The sequence below is a fragment of the Chroicocephalus ridibundus genome, chromosome 5 (assembly GCF_963924245.1).
Source record: "Chroicocephalus ridibundus chromosome 5, bChrRid1.1, whole genome shotgun sequence".
Classification (NCBI taxonomy): Eukaryota; Metazoa; Chordata; class Aves; order Charadriiformes; family Laridae; genus Chroicocephalus; species Chroicocephalus ridibundus.
Window position 1 is genome coordinate 23723897 of NC_086288.1, and position 19041 is coordinate 23742937.

Sequence of the window (19041 nt, forward strand, 5' to 3'; positions counted from 1 at the left end):
TAAATCAAAATACTTCCCGAAGCTGATTACCAGCATATGCATGGGACTTCACAAACGAAATTATTCTCTCTTCCTGCCTGAACCCTCACTGGCAGCCCAATACTCATTTTCACATTTCCCTGGACACAAAGCGTGTTCACAGCCAGCAGAAGGATCCTGCCCCAAGGCGCAGCCATGCTGCCATGCGGTACAGTGCAGGGTACACCCAGGTTTAAATGGAGACCATGGTCTTCGAGACAGTACTAGTTTACCTCTGCTTATTAAAATACCCCTGTATTCACCCATACTGGTATGGAAGATTACACTTTGCTTTTAAGAGTACATCGTTCTAGGTGAAACGCTGCGCTATCTGTGTTAATGCACTGGAAGCTAGTGCGGCATCTCTAAATGACAGTGCTTTCCAAATAAATGGGCAATCGCATGCCTTAAACCCTCTATTTATGCCACTAATAGCCCCTCTCTGACCAACGTGAATCTAAAGCACAGCTTAAACTATCAGACATACCAAATTCATACAGGATTGCCTGCAGCTGCTAAAATTTTCTCAGAGTTCATAAAATGATTAGACAAATTCATGGGAGAAAAACCCATTAAGGGCTATAAAGCACGAAGAGGTGGTCCCTGGAGGTTGGAAGGAAGCACTGGTATGTGTCTGCCTCATGCTCATACCCTTGTTATAGTATTCTCTACTGATCATTGCTGGGAAGATGATGCAGCTCAGTGGATCGAGTACTGTTACAATGGACATTTAGAGGCAAGCCCTGCTCACCACCCTGGCTGCGGAAAGGGAGTTTTCCAAAAGTAAGTATCTGCTTAAGCTTTCGCAGGCCCTAGGCCAGCAGTTCTGGTTGAAAAGTAGAGTCGCAAAACCAGCCTTGCTTCTCATGTGAGATGCATGCAACATGCTGCATCTATTGGAGCTTCCTCTTGGACATTTCTTTTTATTCCTAAAGAAAATAAGCAAGCTGCCCCCCTCCCCAAGCCAAACCAAGAGACTTGAAAGTTGCAAGAATCAGACCCTGAACCTTACAGGACTTGAACCTGTCCATTCCCAAAGGCAATCTCTGAAAAGAGGCTTCCCAGCACAGCCATCTCCTCGCCTCCTTTTCTGACGTTTTCCTCCCCGACTGCACAGAGCTGCAGTCTATTGGTTTCAAGAGCACGCAGCTGCTCACGTAAGATCGCATCAAGCTCCATGTTGCAGGTTTCCCTCTCTGAATCGCCCTTGACTGCTTTTCAAAGACTGGCACATCCTGAGTGCAAAGGAAAACACCTTCTCCCTTGCTCCCCGCCACTGCACAATCAGAGTGAGGATCATGGCTTTCAGCACACCTCCATGCTCCAAGCTCCATTTCCAGCTGCTCCAAGTATCTAGTGTTTTTTTTTTTTGGTCAAGCAAGCACCTAGTCATGCCTCCCAGGCAACAGTACAGGTTGCCAGGCCCTGACCTCCAACACCTTTGCTTAAATAGCGTTGCTGCATCAGAGGGTGCAACTTCTATCTCTGGTTTGGCCTCGGGCATTCAGAATCCTTGAGGTACATCTGCATCTTTCTTACCCTTCTCCCCAGAAAAGGCTCAAAAATATCATACAGGTCACAGAAGGGGACTGAACGCTGGCTTCAAACTTTTCAAACAGAAAACAGGCTTATCTGAAAACACACACAAAGAAGGTCTTTAAGTGTAAAGCAGTCTGCGGCACTTGGGATGCCAGCAGGAGAACAGCCCCATTCTCACACCTCCCACCTCCAGGCCAGCTCCGTGCCTGGTGCCTGAAGCCATGCCCAGCATGGGAGATGCTGGAAACAAAAAGCAAAGAAAATTGCTCGGCTCTTTAGACTGGCTTAAAGTGAATACTCTCGGCAGGTTTTAAGCCTAGAAAGGTTTTAAACATTGCTTCTTCCCGGCATGCTCCTAGGATGACATGACGGGCACGCAGGCAACCATGAATCACAACCCATTACAAGACGCACGTCTCTGACCAAGACGTCATGGTAGGTGCTTTCTGTATACAGGGTAGATAAGACGAAAGACCTCAAGGGAGATGCTCATCTCTGTCTAGAGTGACAGTGTTACTTAATCATCCAGCTTGGTGACATGGCTGAGAAAAAAAAAACGTTACACAGTTGTCACTTGAAAAGCAAACTTCAATATCAGCAGCACGTGCAGGCTGCTCTCTGGAAACTGTCTAAATAGGTGGCAGTTATGTAAACTTGAGCAAAACCATGAACAAGAAAAGGATGGCTAACTCAATCCTACCATTGCCACTTATGAATTATTCACTGTGCTCCAGCCCACATGCACGAGGCACACTTTTTAATGTGCTGTGACAGCACATTACAGATGGCTCCCTGCCATCTATGCTGGATAGTCCTTTGGGCACGTATTTTGCAGCAATCCCACAGGGGAGAAACATGCTTTGCCCAACCCGTATACTTAGGAAGGGAGTAAGGCCCTCTGTTTGCCTGCAGCAGCTCTGGGGTAGTCACAATGGAGGCCAGCACACTTTCCACCTCCCCTCCCTTGTGGCATTGCTCACCCCTTCTAGTGATGTGTTTTCCAGCAGAAAACATCTGCAAAATCCCACAGAAACAACAGACGTCTGGGGATTGCAAGAGGGGGACAGAGGAACTAGTCCTACATCCAGAACCTAAGGCCACTATGTCCCGCGTGGACTGATCCCATCCCAAGTACCGCCAGGCCCTCGGGGACTGGGGAGCGGAAGCATGCTGGGGTCACCAGCTGAGATTAGCTGATCTGCCTCTTGTGCACAAAACATTACTGTTTTCTTGCTGTATTTCCAAATCTGATTTCAAAAGTTCAGAGGAAAATTACATCTGTCTGAAAATGCCAGACTGATCGCCGGTGCCAATTCTTTTTCTCATTATTTTAAATTGGGGAGAGAGGAAGAAGGACAAATTATTTTGAAAAATGAGAAATGAGAAAAACACATTTTTTTTCAGGAAGCAATCCCTTTGAGAGCCCAAACCAGAGGTAGTTTCTGCTGCCAAAAGCCCCCATGCACAGAAGAGGTGGTGCGCCCAGCACCCCGCTGCCTGCACATTCTCTGCAGTCCTGAAAGTAGCGTGGTCTTTTTGGGACGGACAAAAGCCAAACCAACAAAACAGACCCTGGCATTTCTTTGCAGTGCTGGGTTAGTGAATACCTGCCAGCAGGACTCCAGCAGCCAGACCTATCCCACAGCATGCAATTTTTTCATTTTCCGCAGCCAGCAGTTCTTGTAACAGGATTTCTCCTACTGCTGCAGTTGGCTTTGTGTCACTACCTTTAGTGACTCAACTCCATTACACCAGCCTTCAAGAAAATATAACCATACCATCAGAAAACCTGTGTGAGGGAAAGGATGAGGCCCCAGAGCTGCACCTCTTGGTGACAATTTCAGGGGGAAGACGAGTGGGCTGAGGGTCCCTGAAGCCCCATGTGCCGAGGGTCCCTGAAGCCCCATGTGCCCTGCCTGCTCTTATTTGAGAGAGGACAGCTGAAGCTGAGGCTTTTTCAGAGATATCCTGAATCTTTGGGCATGGCCAGGCATGGACTACTCCACCTGCACACCTCCATTACTTGCCTCAAAGGACATTTTTCAGAGGCACCTTAAGAAAACAGACACTCATTTGTCATGCTTGGCAGCCAGCCTGATTTGCAAAGTCCTCCTCAATGGCTGCTTTATTTATGGCATGGACAAACCTATGTTCACCCCTGGGAGTGCCGAAAGAGCACATTACTGGGAAGCACGTTTGATGCTACAGCTCCAGCAAACAGGCCTGGTTCTCCTCCTGAACGAGTGGTGACCAGCCAGGGAGACAACACAACACAGCCACCACTCCTGGCTTTGGACAGAGATTTGATTCAACTTCCTGTTGAATCAAACACAAGAGGATACAGATGCAATTTCAACACCATACAGTGAATTAAACACTCATGGCTTGATCCATTAGTATTTCCCTTGACTGCGGCTCTACCAGGGTAAACAGTAAGACTGAACCAGAAGTTACACTTACCCACTTGTCCTTAGCATAAGCCACATTCATCACAGGTTGACCATTTCCTATAATGGACCTTTCAATACAAGGCTGGAGATGATAACCACGCAAGGGGGTTATTCTTGGCCTGATGCACAGGAAGGCAGCTATGTGGATAAATCCTGCTGCAACTATGGGGAGTTTGAGACATAATTCAAAAACCAGGACCATTGCCTCACAGTTTGCACTGATCAGCAGTGTATCACCTCTTCTCGTGCAGCTACATTTACTGAGTCTTATGTGGATTTAACTCCACACACCATGGAAAATCCAACAGCAGCAGTTAAATACCAATGCAAACCCACTAACAGGAAAATACACTTTTTCCAAAAACAGAGTTACTGGCAGCAGCCTTCACAACAGGAAAACAGTAAACAGCATTAGGACCGTGACACCCACTGATCTGCATTAAACCGATGCCTTCAACAGGTGTCATACTGCCATCCACTGATGTTCCTCCAGAAGATTTCCTGCCACATCCATCATCAGCAACCCTGGCATGCCTTTATTTCCTTTCCTTGAGACATAGCTGAATGATTTGTCCAACACTTCGACAATCCAGTCTAATTACCAGGACAGGGATTTGACGAAGTGCGATGCAATCGCGCTCCCTTGCTGCTGGCTGCCAAGCCCGCGCACGTACACCTGGGTAGCAGGAATGAAATGCAGCTCTGCTCCAGAGAACGTTTTTCTGCTCTGCAGTGAGCATCTGTCAATCTCCATCTAGCTGTTAGGCTGCATAGCCCACCGGGTTTCCTGGTTAAGCCTCTTCAGTAAAGACAAGGCAAGGGGTGGCTCCGGTGATCTCCCAGCACAGCCCTCACAGTCCCAAATGCCACCGGTTCACATTCTTGGAAGGGCTCTGCAGCAGACAAAATCCACTGGCGAGCCCTGAATTAAGTGGCAGGAAGCAAGCCAGGTATGCAAAGGGAGACACCCTAAAACACAGAGCATGAGGGACAAGAGGAGGACAGAAAGGTCTCCAGGGCTTACAGAAGCTGTGTGATGTGCCTGGTGTGTTGATGTGCATGGAAGGAGATGTAATCCTGTTTTTGCCTCCCATCACACCTCCAAATGACAGGGGACAACAGCAACGCCCTGCCTGTGTCGAAGGTGACAACTCTTTTCAATAGCTGGGAAAAGGAAGGGCAGACAGATCTGAGCCCTGGACAAAGGAACAAACCGGTCTACATGATCTCTGTCTTTACAGTGCAAAACCGAGAAGGACACAGTATGCAATGACATCTCATCCCTACCTTGTTGGAGAAGCAATGACAAGGTACCGTATCTCACAGGCTGAGTCCAGTCACTTTAGCATCATAGTGCAGAAGAGGGATCAAATTTCCTAAAGTCACTCAAAATAATTTTCTTAGGGTAACTGTTTGCAAAGTCAGGATGTTTTAACCACTGGCATTTGGGATCAAAATGAACTTTTAGAAATTTCCCTTTCCCAAAAGCAGAGGCAACTGTTTTCTTTCTCGTTTAGTGGCTGGATACACCAAAATGCAAAGAAGCGGAGGGATCTCCGAGTAGCTTAGTGTAAAAGGAAAAAGCCACAAATCCTAAAAGTGTGTCCTGCTGGAAGGAAACATGTTGAAGAATGCAGTAATTATAACCTATGAGACACAACCACCACTCCCACATCTTTGAAGAGGCCACAGTCCAGCCCTCCACGCTGGGGATTTCCACCCATTTCACAGGGAGGTCTGCACCAGGTCTGACTGGCTTGGTCTCCCACCCCATACATTTCCCCAGGTTGAAGATCCACTTACCTGCCTGGTTTGTGGTTACATTTACAGACACAAACTGCCGGGCTTCGGGGTTCTGGTCGGACACTCCATTCACTGCCTCAATTTCAAAGGTATAGTTTGTATGAGCAAGCAGATCCACCATCATGACAGAGGTGTTTTTCAGGCCGGTTTGCTGGGGGAGGTACCTGACATGACCGCCACATGCCTCACACAGACCTGAGTGTGAGTTGCACTTCTTGCATGCAATATAATAAGACACATCTTTCCTTCCACCAGTATCAGCAGGGGGAATCCATTCCAGAAAGACACTAGTCTCGTTAACATTTGAGATGGCACTCCGAGGAGCAGAGGGGGGTCCTGGTTTGTAAAGTGAGAAAAACACATGGTAAAAACAGTATTATCAGTTGTCCTCTCTCTACTGTTCTCTAGGCTGAAAACAGATGCCCCATCGCTCACGTGCCAAAAAGTTCACAGGGACCATTTGCAGCAGCACCTGAAGAACTGGGAAAATAGGGCTTTGTTCTGAGCACTCCCACGTCACCTCAAGAGGTCTGTGTTGCCACCTGCATGGGAGGACAAGACACGGGGCTGGCTTAAACCAAACAGGAGGAGCACTCCACACCGGGGCGTTGTCTCTGGTGCTCTCCCTGCTCTTCCTGTGAAGGCTGCTGCAAATCTCTGCTCTGCCCGAGTCACTGTCGGCCTCAGCGGGGCAAGATTCCCCCTCCTCGGCTCACTGCCCCTATATTCCTAGTCCTTGATCCTAAAAAAAGACACTGGAATATTCACACTACTTAGATACTCATCTCAGATGCCAAATCTTCCCTGTGCATGCACCCGCCTCTCCCCATCAGCTATTTGGCAACAGCGAAACCTAAGCTTGGGCATCCAAATCACACCTAAGTGAGACGCTCAATGTAGCCCAAAGCAGATGGTGGTCTACATGGGCCACTGGAAACACGGCTGTATCCGGCTATTCAACAGCAGCCTTGTCGGTCCCTGCCAAGCTCCAGCACGGTTGGTTAGCCGCACCGTGCTTGCTCATTTTGCCAAGCCTCCCTGCTCAGGATGCCAGCGTGGCGCTGGCAAGGCTACCGAAGAGGAACAGCTGCTGCAGAGGTACCAGAGCTCCTGCAAATGGTGAGCTCTTTTCCTTCGACCTGCTGGGAAAAGGCCATGGCTGGGCATGCAAAGCCCACCTGGAGACACCTTTGAGACTGCTCACTTTGCAGAACGTGCTGCAAGCTTTTTATTTTTAACTGGCTTGTTTTGGAGATGAAGGGCAAACTGCAGATAGACCCTAAAGACAATGTGGAAGGACAAGCAGGAATCTCATGCAAGAGATCCATATGTTATATACTCAGGGAATGCTAATGAATGAGGAAGAAAGGGGAAATTTATCAAAGCAAGCCAGGTTGGATTTTAATCATGGCACCACCAGAAGCTATACAGCAAAGACTGGGATTCTTCCAAGGGAGGCAGAGGAGGGAAGGCAACGCACTCCCCTTCGGTTTGAATGAAGTTGTCAAAAGCCATAAGCAATTCCTTGAAAAGAGCCCGACAAGTAGCTTCACCAGCTAGAAATCCATACGAATTTAACACCCTGTCTTAGGCTGTCATCTTCTCGTTTTGTTGTGATAATTAAACTCGATCTGTTATTTAAAACAAGCAGTGTTGCAAAAATGAAATTACCTTATAAACTAGAAGCATTTTCCTCTATTTCCCTTTCCTATTCCCCTTAAGTCTATAAAATTGGTAACACTGATAGAACACTGTCATGATTTCAACTCAAGCTGTTCTGATTCAATGAGAAACTCACTGCCAGAGGAAATAAATAATCCCAATCCTTTTTTTTTTTCTTTGGGGTGAGAAAAGCAGTTGAAGACAAAAGATAAGGTAGTTTGGAAAAAGGCAGATCAGCTTTGTTTTGTTCTGCGATCACTGCAGATCACTACAAACCGGGAGCAAGCCTGCGAGCAGGGACCAAGCGCTACTTAGCTAATGATGCCGAGGTACAGCCCAAGTCAGGACTATTTTCTGCACTGTCATACTCGTACTGATATAATGGAAACTATGAAATTCATCACTGGAGCTGTGTGGAGTTATATATATGGCACTCAGGGGTTTTTTTATATGTTTTCTTAACTGGTTAAATTGCCCTATTTTTTCTTCCACTGGATGAATGCCCTTTTACTGCTACCAGTACTCTAGGAAAAAATAAAGAACCCAGGCATAAGAAACACTTACTGGACAATGTGTCTTTAACGGAGGATAAATTATTACTTTTGTAAAGTCACTAGAGGTTTTTACTTGCTTTGTACAGAAGAGTCAGATGCTTTTCTTGAAGGTTTAAAAACATCAACTTCAGTGGAAGTGCTTTGAAGCTAGTGGGACTTCATAACCTATAAAATTAGCACTCTCGCAGGGGCTTAGAGAAAGGTCTTTAGTAGTCTACAGATATCTAACAAGACCTACTGGAAGAATGCTGAAATCACACTTGAGTAAAACTTTGATAAATCACAGCTGGGAGAACAAAATGGCGTTTTACCTTCAGAAGAGGGGGGCCCTAAGTCTGCTAAGAAGGTCTTTTTCCATTTCCCACCTCCTTCTATCAAGGACAAATATATTAGTTTACTGATTTTTTTAAATTTTTTTAAAAATTTGCTACTTTATACCCTAAGCAGGTAAGATTCACCCCTTCTGCACCACAATTTACTGACCAAAGGCAATTACTTCCTGAAGACAAAGGTATCGGTATTTTATTTGATGGACAGTAAAACTGTTGTTTGCTGATGCACATATTTTAAAACCTATAACCTGAGAGAGAAATTACCCTCGAGATACATATATATATATATATGTACACACTCAAAATAAAGTTAACTGTAATCTTTTTGCAAGTAGAATATTACACTAAATACTATAAAATCTTCAGTTTGTCCCATGTGTCACATTATTAAAAAAATTTCCCTGATATGCTCTGAACAGCAATAGGGTTACTTGTCAGAGATGGGAGGGGGAAAAAAAAGGGTGTAATTGTTTTCATTTTAAAGAGATGCTGCTGTGCCAGGAACTGAAGCTAGGATTACTTAGTTAAGAAATAAAGGGCAGTTACTTCCTGGACTATGCATAATAATAAGAGAATTCTCAAATGCCCATCAGGACCAAACATATTTTTGTCTGAGAACAATAATTATTTCAGACTGCATCACAGCACTATTAATTTCAAGATCACCAATCACTATTTTTAAAACTTATAAAACATGCTTAAGGAACTGGAAAAATGAAATAAAAATGTATTCCCCTCCCATTGTACTTATCTGAGCAGTTGACAGTGATGTAGCGGTTAGTTTTCCTTAGTGATGCTGGCGGTGGTGGGGAGACTCACGCAGCTTGGGACTGAAAAGCATTCGCTTTAAATTAGGAAAATGTGATTTTATAGCTATACCGATTTGCAAGGGGACTTTGCTGGTGTAGAACTGAAAACGCACATTGATGTATTCTCTAAAATTAACTGGATTTCAAGTTGAGGAAATCCTATGAATATTATTAACTTCTGCGGTAATAAATAATAAAAACATACAAAATACAATATTTTCCTACCAGTCACAACTCAAGTCTATCTCGCTTGTGTTTCAGTTCACGATGAGATGTTCCCTTCTAGATCTAATTGGACTGGTTTCAAATGTTAGTGTCGCTACCTACTCTCTACTGTCCCTGCCAAAATTTACTACCTTGCAGCTGAGCTGGGATAGCATACGGGCCCTCCTCATCACCTTCAGCACAAATATAGCTGGATTAGGACAAAAATCCCAAGAAAGGATGCGTAGGGCAAGCAAGGGTGACTGAAGCACATGGAGAAGGCTCAGATGATCCACTCTGCTTTTGGGATGGTAAGCGTGAATGCCAGCAGAGATGCTGCAACATCCTCAATTGCTGCACCGGGGTTTGCAGTGGCCAACAGAAGCTGAGTGGTGCCTTCGTCGGTGTTAAACCTCTCATCTGCCCCAGAAGCACTTGGTACCCTGCTGAGCCATATCCTAATACTGCTTCAGGCACCATGCCTCTGCTTAAAACTAGCTTATAGTAAGCTTTTGAAAGCTGAAACAAAACCCTGAAACAAAACCACCCAAACATTAAAAACACCAAACAAGCTTTAAAAAAAACCAACCATACAACAACAAATAAACATTAAAACCCCAAACAAACATAAAAAGAAAATCCCATGGTATTTACAGAATCAAAAATTACAGCCCTTACGTACAGCATTCAAATTGCACCAGATACCTGGGGGAAATAGGCACTCAAATTTCATTTCTTTTTAACATGAGCTGGTCACCAAGCTTGCTTGCGCCCCTCTGAAAATCCTGCCCTGCACTCAGGTCACAGGCACGCATAAACCTCTTCCTCAGGAATGGCAGCTCTTTCCCTGTGCTAATTCACCAGCAGGACAGACTGGATGCGTAATCCTCCATCCTGAGAAGGGGCAGAGAGCAACCCCACCAATGGTGGGCAGGAGGCACTGTGGACACCGGCAGTCTGGCATAACTCTGTATCAGTCCCTGGCTTTGCTTCTGCCACACAGAAAAGCCAATTTTACGTGTGTTTCCAGAGCTCAGAGTACTCCTCTCTCTTCCCATTTCCCAATATCATGCTAGACCTCACCATCTCTCATTTATCTGTATTTTTTAAGTCAAGCCAAGGGGCAAAATGGATATCAAGAAGCCCTGGTATCAAAGTTTTTCATGCTGTAACCCACCCTAGCTACCACCGCAAAAGACACCAGCATATCTATTTAATAAACTGAGAAGTGCTTGCATGACTCACCCCCCCAACACCACCTTGATCCTACAGCACCAGCTACTGCCACGCTGCCCAAGGCTGTCTTCTCCTTCCCTGAAGCACACCCTCCAACAGCCACATGCTTCATGCTCCTTTGGCTGGTAAAAAGCAAATGCAGAGTTCAAGGGCCCCGATTCTGCTCCGAGTCTCTCCTGCGGGCAAGCGAAGACCTGCCAAGGGCAATTTCCTTTATGAGAGCATCTCTCCAACAGGAACAGACTTTTTGAAGTGCAAACTTGGGGAGCTAGGAAGGACATCTGTATTCAATGGGATGAAGGGACAAAAAGGCACTACCCATGCCAGCATGATGCAGGGAAACAGTATGGAAGTCACCTCTGCACTGATGCCCAGTGGCTCTGAGCATGCATGGACTCATAAACGTACTTTTCCTCCATCCCTTAAGTTCCTTGGAAGCTCTACCTGTTCCTCCCCCAGTAGTTCAGCTCCTCTTCAGTCCTTTTTAAACCACTTTTGCACTGCAAAAATCACATTCGGAGCATGACAGACCCAGTTCAGCAAAAACCTGTGGTGTGTTCTACACTCGGTGGGACTAGCTGGGGGCATGCAAATTGCAACCCTAAGTACCTGGAACATAAACTGAACAAGAAACTTTCAAGGTGACAGGACAGCTCACAGATGGCAGGAAAAGGACAAAATTACTGATTCTGATTCCACTGACTCCACATGGGATTCCCAATGCCCCAGTTTGCTTGTTATGCTACCCTCCCCCTACACCATGGGGATAAGCTCTACATTTTTGCTGCAGGTTTGGAGAAGCAGTTTCCATTGCAGAGTTTTGAAGCTATCCTGAGGAACGACCATCTCCAGGCGGCTTGGAAAGGTAGGGCTCCCTCCCTGCTTGTTTACTGAAAATGGGATAAGAGATGATATTAAGATGATACTAAGACCACGTAGACTCTATCCATGCCTACCACTGACAAGCGCTACCCATCGTTCCCTCTGCGTGCACACCCCACACCGGTACCCATGTATGCACCGATGCGGATGTCTGAACGCCATGCTGCTGGCTGAGTCTGTCCATGAGTGGACGGCGAGAGATGGAGCATCCATTTGTTATAAAAACGATTCCTGGGTTTAATGCCAGCTTTTGAAGCAAAAGGCTTCGAAAAGCTTGTTCTCATGTAACCGGGGGTGCAGTCGACAAAGCCAGTGACATTACAAGTGTGTCAAGACTAGTTCAGACTCCAGCCCAGAGCCTGTAAAAGCACGTTAATTAGGACCATAATTTCTAGTCACAGTACAGGAACAGCTTGAAAGGATTAAAAACAACCCTATAGGCACATGCTTACTTGTACAGGCCATTGTAGGTGGGTCTGATTCCTTCCTAAAATAGTGTTCTTCACACAGGCAAGATGTGGATGCTTCATCAAGCGTGTAGCTGTGAGGGGGACATTTGCTGCAGGATGGACTGTGGGGTGAAGCTTTGAAGAACCCAGGTCTGCATACTGTGAAAAGAAGAACCACAGGCTAAGCTCTCCCATCATAAAATTAGTCTCTTCACATTTCCTTTTTTAAAAAAACCAACATATCTTCAGCTAGAACACAGACAAAGACTCATGAGCTATTTGGTTTCTCTATTTCAAAACAGTCTATGCCACTAACAGACAGTGCATGCTTAAATATCTGCATGAAAAGAGAATCAGAAGCCGTTGATTTTTTTTTTCCCCCTAGCATCTGTCTTTACTGGGTATTTATGTATCTTTTTTAATGCATTAGAGGTAACATCTTTTGGGCTCTGGTTTAGAAAACATTATTGTGTTTGGGTTTTTTTTTTTTCATTCAGTCTTAGAAAAACAGGTAAAATACATTTCATGGTTTACGTTTAAGATGTTCTACACCCAGAAATCAATGTCTCAGCAAGCAAATAGCAACACAGTGGTGGAGGGGATCTCAAGATCGACAGCTTTAAGACATTGTGATAGGGCTACTTCCCTAGGGTCTTCTCCCCTGCAAACCTGTGATGAATTTTAAAGTGCTCCATATAAGACAGACTGCTCTGTGTATAGTCTAAACCAGGCATGCTTGCCATACAAGATATTCCTTCCAGCTCCAATATATGTGCATGACAAGGCACAAAGACTTGATACAAGAGGTATTTTTGTTCTCACAAATATAATACATGGCTAAGAGTAGCTTTGGATTTTTTTTTCTTTTTTTAAATAACTTGAAGTGAATACAGTAATATCTTGTTTCCAGCCTCCTGAAACAAGCGCTCTTTCACCTAAGCAAAGCACTCTGCACTTCACCTGCATGCCAAACTCAGCCAGGAGCAGTAACACCTACAGGTTTGCATGTATCCATCTCAGTTTTAGGAAAAAACAGCTGTAATCATACCGCTACATGCAGAATTACAAAATCACTGTCAGAAAAAGGAGGAAAACTTGATTTTCTGTTTGTCTCAAAAAGCAGACATAGAGACATGTTAAAGCAGCTCCAAAGTGCTGTTACTTTTTTTCCTTTAGAGATGCTCTAAGATAATTCTGCCCACTATGATATCAACGATGCACAAGTCTGCTACCAGACTTAAAGAAGTTACCAGGAATTCCCAGAGTCTTTCCACCTGCATTCAAACTTCCCCAGTTATAATTAGCTTGCAAAGAAAATCAGCTCACAGCAAAAGCGTTAATATTATCCCACCAGGAATGTCCCAGACGATCACAGCATGAAGGTTATGTGCTAAAATTCAGACAGTGATGACAGAATTCATCTTCACCATAGAAAAAGTATAGGTTTTTACCAGTGATCCCTTTTCCTCTGATGGACCAACTAGGACAACCACCTCTAAAGTTGGCTCTGCTTCCTGCAGTACTAGAGAAACTCTCTCAACATTTTCCCTTTTACGTCACTAGCTTTTTCACCAAAGGTGAGACACTTGCACATCAACTCCAACTCCTAGAGCTAACCAGTAAGTCTTTGCTGATGAAGATCACTCATGAATCAAAAGGGATGATACAAGAGTATCCAATAGCCCTCCCACAGGCCCCTCCTTCAGTCTTGTCTGGACCACAAAGCTCTCACAACAACCCTGTAGTTCCCAAGCCCGCCACAGGCTTCCAGGTCTCCATCACGCCTCTGCAGCCTCTCCATCCTACTCTACAGGATGCTCATGTCCAGCATCCCTGCTGACCTCCCCAAACCGGGCACCCTCCCACACCTTCCACCAGCTCCCTTTTCTTCCCACAAGACAAGCAGAGGAAAACTAGTAGGACTGGAGGGATTTACAGGTTTTAAAAACCCAACTTCCAAAATCATTCGTCATCCAACTAGTGCACCGTATCTAGGCTGTGAGCTCTGCAGGATGCAGTTCAACCGCTTTGTGTCCATACACCAGGACCAGTTAATAGACCTAGGGCTGAATTTATTCTTCATGGCTCTTAGTGGACTTGCCATGAGTCGCCCTCTTGCTTTGCAGCAGATTCCTCAGTTTCTAGCACAGAGTTAAGTTCTTTTATTTACTTCGCAGCTATCTTCAAATGCTCCCCTACCTACAGCAAGGACTTGTTATACAATCTCTGGAGAGTCTTCTCGGAGAGGAGACCACCAAACAGCTCCTCTCTAGCCTACAATTTGTGTTTCAAAGCCAAATCAAACTTACTTGCACACGCAGACAATAGAGATGGGGAAATGAAAGCACAAAAATGCGCAACATATAACGAGGGCAGCCCACGTCTAGTGTGTACTCGATGTAATTAGCCTTCAAAAAAGGACTTGAATTTATCTCATTATGTCCCATCAAGACAGACAGAAAATCACTATGGCACAAGAGTTTACCATGCTTCTATTTTGTACAAAGCAGCAAATGCAAAATAAGTCAGTTTTCCTTGACAGATTTTCAACGAGGTGCAGCTTGTTAATGACGGTATGACACGTAGCTCAGCTCAAAGGGAATCTTTGGTTTTCATGAATAAGTACGGAGCCAACAGATGTATAACGCCAATAACCCATGTTTTAATGAGCGATGTAAAATAAAATTGAACTGGACCAATTTTTGTATAATCTGCAGGCTCCCATGGGTCAGGCAAATCCCTTCTCTATCCAAAGGGTATGAGGAGGAACATTCAAGAGCATTAAATTACACTGAAGATTTCAACATGATTCATCATAACAAACAGCCAGTAGAGTAGCATGCCGTCCTACCTAAGTGAAACACTCTTGCATCACTTAGAAAGGAAGAATTCAGGTACAGGAGATGGGATATGCAAAAAAAGGGAGGACAGAAAATAAAAATAAACGCAAGAATTACCACAGCAAGAGGTGGTGTGCTGAGTCCACAACCCCTGGAGCAGATGCTTTGGGGAGGCGAGAAGGGGATTTGCTGGGTTTCCCCAGCACAGCCTTCCAGCCTCTTGCAACAAGCGGCTTCGAGACCACTCCTGATGAAAATCATACTTGCACTACCATGCTCAGAATTAGAAGCAGCTGTAGCTGCATGGGTGTTTCAGGCATAACTATATCTATTATAATGCTTTTCTCTGTACCCTTCCCTATGTTTGCTTTGTAGACGACACAAAAGAGAGGACCACCACTAGAGATGGTGTGATGGTTCAAGCAACAACCCTTTAATAAACAGGGATGCTGTGATGAAACGGATACTGTTAGATGAAAGCTGACCCAGGAACATCTTATGTCTCCACACTGCAGAGCAGGTATCACTGTAGCCAGATGCACATAGTCTTGGCTGAGCTCAACAGCCAAAAGCAGAGGCTGGTACCATGACGTTTTTCTGCCATTGGTGGCAACGTCTCAGATATTTTGGAAATAGGATTCAGAGCAGAACAGGGCTACAAACAGCTTACTTTGCATGTACCTTGGGTTTTGATCTTTATCTTACCATTCCTCTTCTGACAGTCAACCTTATAATCTGTTCATGTAATATACATGGTTTTATTTAAAATTACATGGGTGTCTGGGGTTTAATTTCTAATTAAATCTTATTTTCGTCTCCTTATATTTTTATCTCAGTGTTTCTAATTCAACAGCTCTTGAAAGGATACGTAGAACCAGCACAGTAGAGTCACGCACATAACTGTACTATCTCTCTTTTCAAGGGGGCGGGAAAAGGAGGAGAAGTAAGATGAGCCTAAGACTCCCCATAATCTGCTGCAAGGCTGCTGAAAAAAAATGAAATAAAGTTTTAAGTTGTTGATGAGATCTGCTTCTTTCTTCCTAATATTAAAACTGATAACTCCTTAACTGATTAACAGCCAGTGATGTGTGAAAATAGTCTTTAAATGAAATTGGTTGCTAGAAAAAAAAAATTTGAGAGTATTTTTAGACACAACAAATATGCCATAAAGAACCTGCTGGTGTTCGGTACAAGTGGGATGTGTTTCTGTTAGCAGCAGATCCATTATCAGCAAATTAATTTCACTCTTTTTATTTTCAGTAGCAACCGCAAAATGTTGCGGGCATGGAGCATTAACATCTGTGCAGCCTCTTGCTTGCACACTTCAGGATGGGCCAGAGAGAGATGGCTGCAATGAAGGACAGCGGCAAGAGCCTCTCGGGACAGCAATGGTGTGAGCTGATCCCTTAAACCAGCAGCAATTGGATTAGAAACTGTCTTCCTACCTTGCAGACGGGAGCCCACAAGAGCCATGCTGATAGAAACTGGCTCATCAAACATGGGAGGGTGGAGGAGGAATCACTGGTCCTCCTACAATGCAAACCGGCCTCTTCAAATGACACGCTGAACTTCATGTGCTGTATCAGTGCTAGAGACAGTGAGTACCAGTGAGAGAGGGGGGAAAAAAAGCAGGCAGAACAAGCCAATAACATCAAACAGCTGGGACTGCTTGACAGATTATTTTCTGCAAGCCTTAACATCAAATGATTCGCAGCTGCATCCCTGTAACCCTCCCTGAGCTTTCAGCTGAAGACTGCATCCAACGGGCAGGGCTCCTCTCCTCTCTGGTTGCCCCTCGCCCTCCATGCCTCCTCGCCCCTCGCCCTCCATGCCTCCTCGCCCCTCGCCTACCAACCCCAGGCAACAAGTGCTGGAAAGCAAGGACCACCTCCAAGGCTGTCCGCATCCACAGGCTCGTATGTGGCCGTGTCGGTAAAACCACACAATTAATATTAGCGGGAATTCCAGTTTTGTCCCTGGAGAGAGAAAAGCTAGGAAACGTGACCCTATAAGCCTTGAAACCCCAGGAGATATGAAAAAGGTCCAACCTATTACTCCCTTCACACTCTTACGATGCTGGGAGGATAAGCTCACAGTACTTAAGTGCTTAGGATCAGCAAAGCGACCTTTCATATATGCCAGAAAATAGAGCTCAAATAGGAATTACACTGTCTCCCTTGCAGAGCACCAAATTAGTCTCCACAGTAATCAGAAACCACAAGTATAACTCATAAAGCAGCGCTGCTAATCCATAAATAAAGCTAACAGACAAAATCTAACAAAAATTAATGAGGATAAGGATGCCTAGTCTAGATGGCGCACAGGTTATCTGGCTGAAACTGAGGTTTCCTCCCCAAACTGCAAACCCCCTGTGCTCGTCCTTCATATCCTTTAGCCCCATTTGCCTTTTCAAACTACAAACTTCTTTGGGCAGGGACACACAGCTCAAATTACCACGGCTTTTAGAATCAACTGCAGCCTAAAACTCTCTGCACTCCATGGACAGACCCATAATCCACACCAAAACAGCTTTCGGCTGAAACACAAGTAGGACATGGGGTGTGTGTGTCTGTGTTCAGCAGAAAGGAGAGCAGCTTTGTAGCTCATCAACTCTGCCTTCATTAGTACATTGCTCTGGTGCAGGGAATATGCCTTGAGAGTTGAAGGATTTGAGCAAAAACAAGCTACAAATAAACCAATCCCTCTTCTAGTCTCCAGAGCTCCCATGCCTTGAAGCATTTGCACTGAGAAGAGGGGGCTGCTAGCTCTTAGATGAGTCCAAAACTGAAAGAAGGGTTTAGTGAGGTAGGGTCTTTACAGTGTGGAATCAATTAAACTGCTGAGTGGCTCCAAGCCTCGGCTTGTGCTCCTGACACGCATTTTTACTTACAAGAAAAAAACAAACAAAAACCACACCAGACTGTCTTCATGTCTCCCAGCCAATACAAATAGATGATCTCCATGCTCTTCTAAAAAGTATTTCAAGAACTACAGCAACCCGCCACCGAGCATCCTCCTGCAGAATTTACAAGGAGGGTCCCAAGAGCTAATCCTGCCCTCCCTCACAGCTCTCCTTGAACTGCAGGCAGAGACCAAAATTGCTGCCAAAGCTATAAAGCTACAGAAAAATGTGTAAAATGCCCTGATTATATCTCCTTTAGGGTTGGTCTCTCTATCTGCAATAGCGCTATGTTGCTTCCTGCAGCACGCCCTGGGGATTTGAAGGGAATTAAATAAATACCCACTAATAAAACACTGTAATTCCAAGCTACCGGTTTACTTGAATCCAGTGGACTTGCCAGCATCCTTCAGCAACTCCAGCACCCAATGCTGCAGCCCGAGACCCGCTAATGGTCCTTTTAAATGGGTTCCTGGAGTTTTCTGGATAAGTGGGGCATCTGAGGACTTTGCACCTTGAAAAAAGAGACTCGGCCCTTGCTTCGATGTAAGCAGATTCTTGCACCTCAAGTGCGAAATACGCTTTTCTAAGAAAACATTGGGTATTTTGATGTTCTGTCAATCCCCGCACTAACTCAGGCTGAATTACCTCTGCGCTCCACACTGAAATCAGCTCTAGTTCTGAATACCAAAACACCCTTGAAAATCAGAATATAAATAAATTAGTACTTTCACTTCCTCCCTTTGAAATACTACTTTTTGTACCACGTGACCTTACTAAATTGTCACACGACAATTTATGACGTGACCGTAGTTGCTGGAAAACTAAGAATTAACTGCCACTAATGACATTAATGTGTTTCTTCTAAACGGTATAAAACTTCATCACATGGCATCACTTTGAAAAATTCATCACATTCCCAAGTCAGCTACATTTGCAAGCCATAAAAATACCTAGAACACAATGCATTTGAAAATGCTTCTGATTACATTAGGATCTTAATGGGCTATATTTCTGCACATCGCGACTTTGCTCTAAAGAAGATTTTGAGGCAATCAATGAGGCAAAATCTGAGTCAAGCCTAAACTCTCAATGGCGCGATGGAGGAGCAGGGAAGGAGATTTATCCTTGCATATATGCAAACCCGCGCTATCATTTGGGTTTGGTTTTGCAGAAGGAAAGCAAGCTATGGAAAATAAATGCTCTTAGGGGAAACAGAAGATTTTTCAAAAGCACTCAGCACTGCGCGAGCTTGCTCCCACTGAGTGTGTTGATGGCAGGGCTGGCTGGGTGTGCTTTGGTTTTGTAGGGTTTTTTTTCCAAACTTTCCTGTCCAAAAAAACCCTGGGAGAAACTGGTACATT

At 44.9% G+C, this 19041-nt stretch overlaps 1 protein-coding gene across 9 annotated transcripts in view; it reads right to left on the reverse strand.

The window, feature by feature from the left end:
* The window catches only part of EPHA5 (EPH receptor A5), a 199650-nt gene that overhangs the window by 79635 nt on the left and 100974 nt on the right, over positions 1-19041 (reverse strand). For 6 of the 9 annotated variants that reach the window (XM_063337206.1, XM_063337202.1, XM_063337205.1 and 3 more), the window contains exons 4-5: positions 11942-12097; positions 5811-6146 (exon numbers count right to left, since the gene is read on the reverse strand). The exons of 1 other annotated variant lie outside the window; for it this stretch is intronic. In XM_063337206.1, coding sequence (XP_063193276.1) covers positions 5811-6146; positions 11942-12097 — 492 coding nt within the window. The remainder of the gene's footprint in view (positions 1-5810; positions 6147-11941; positions 12098-19041) is intronic. 2 more of the 9 variants (XM_063337207.1, XM_063337208.1) reach the window with 1 other exon arrangement.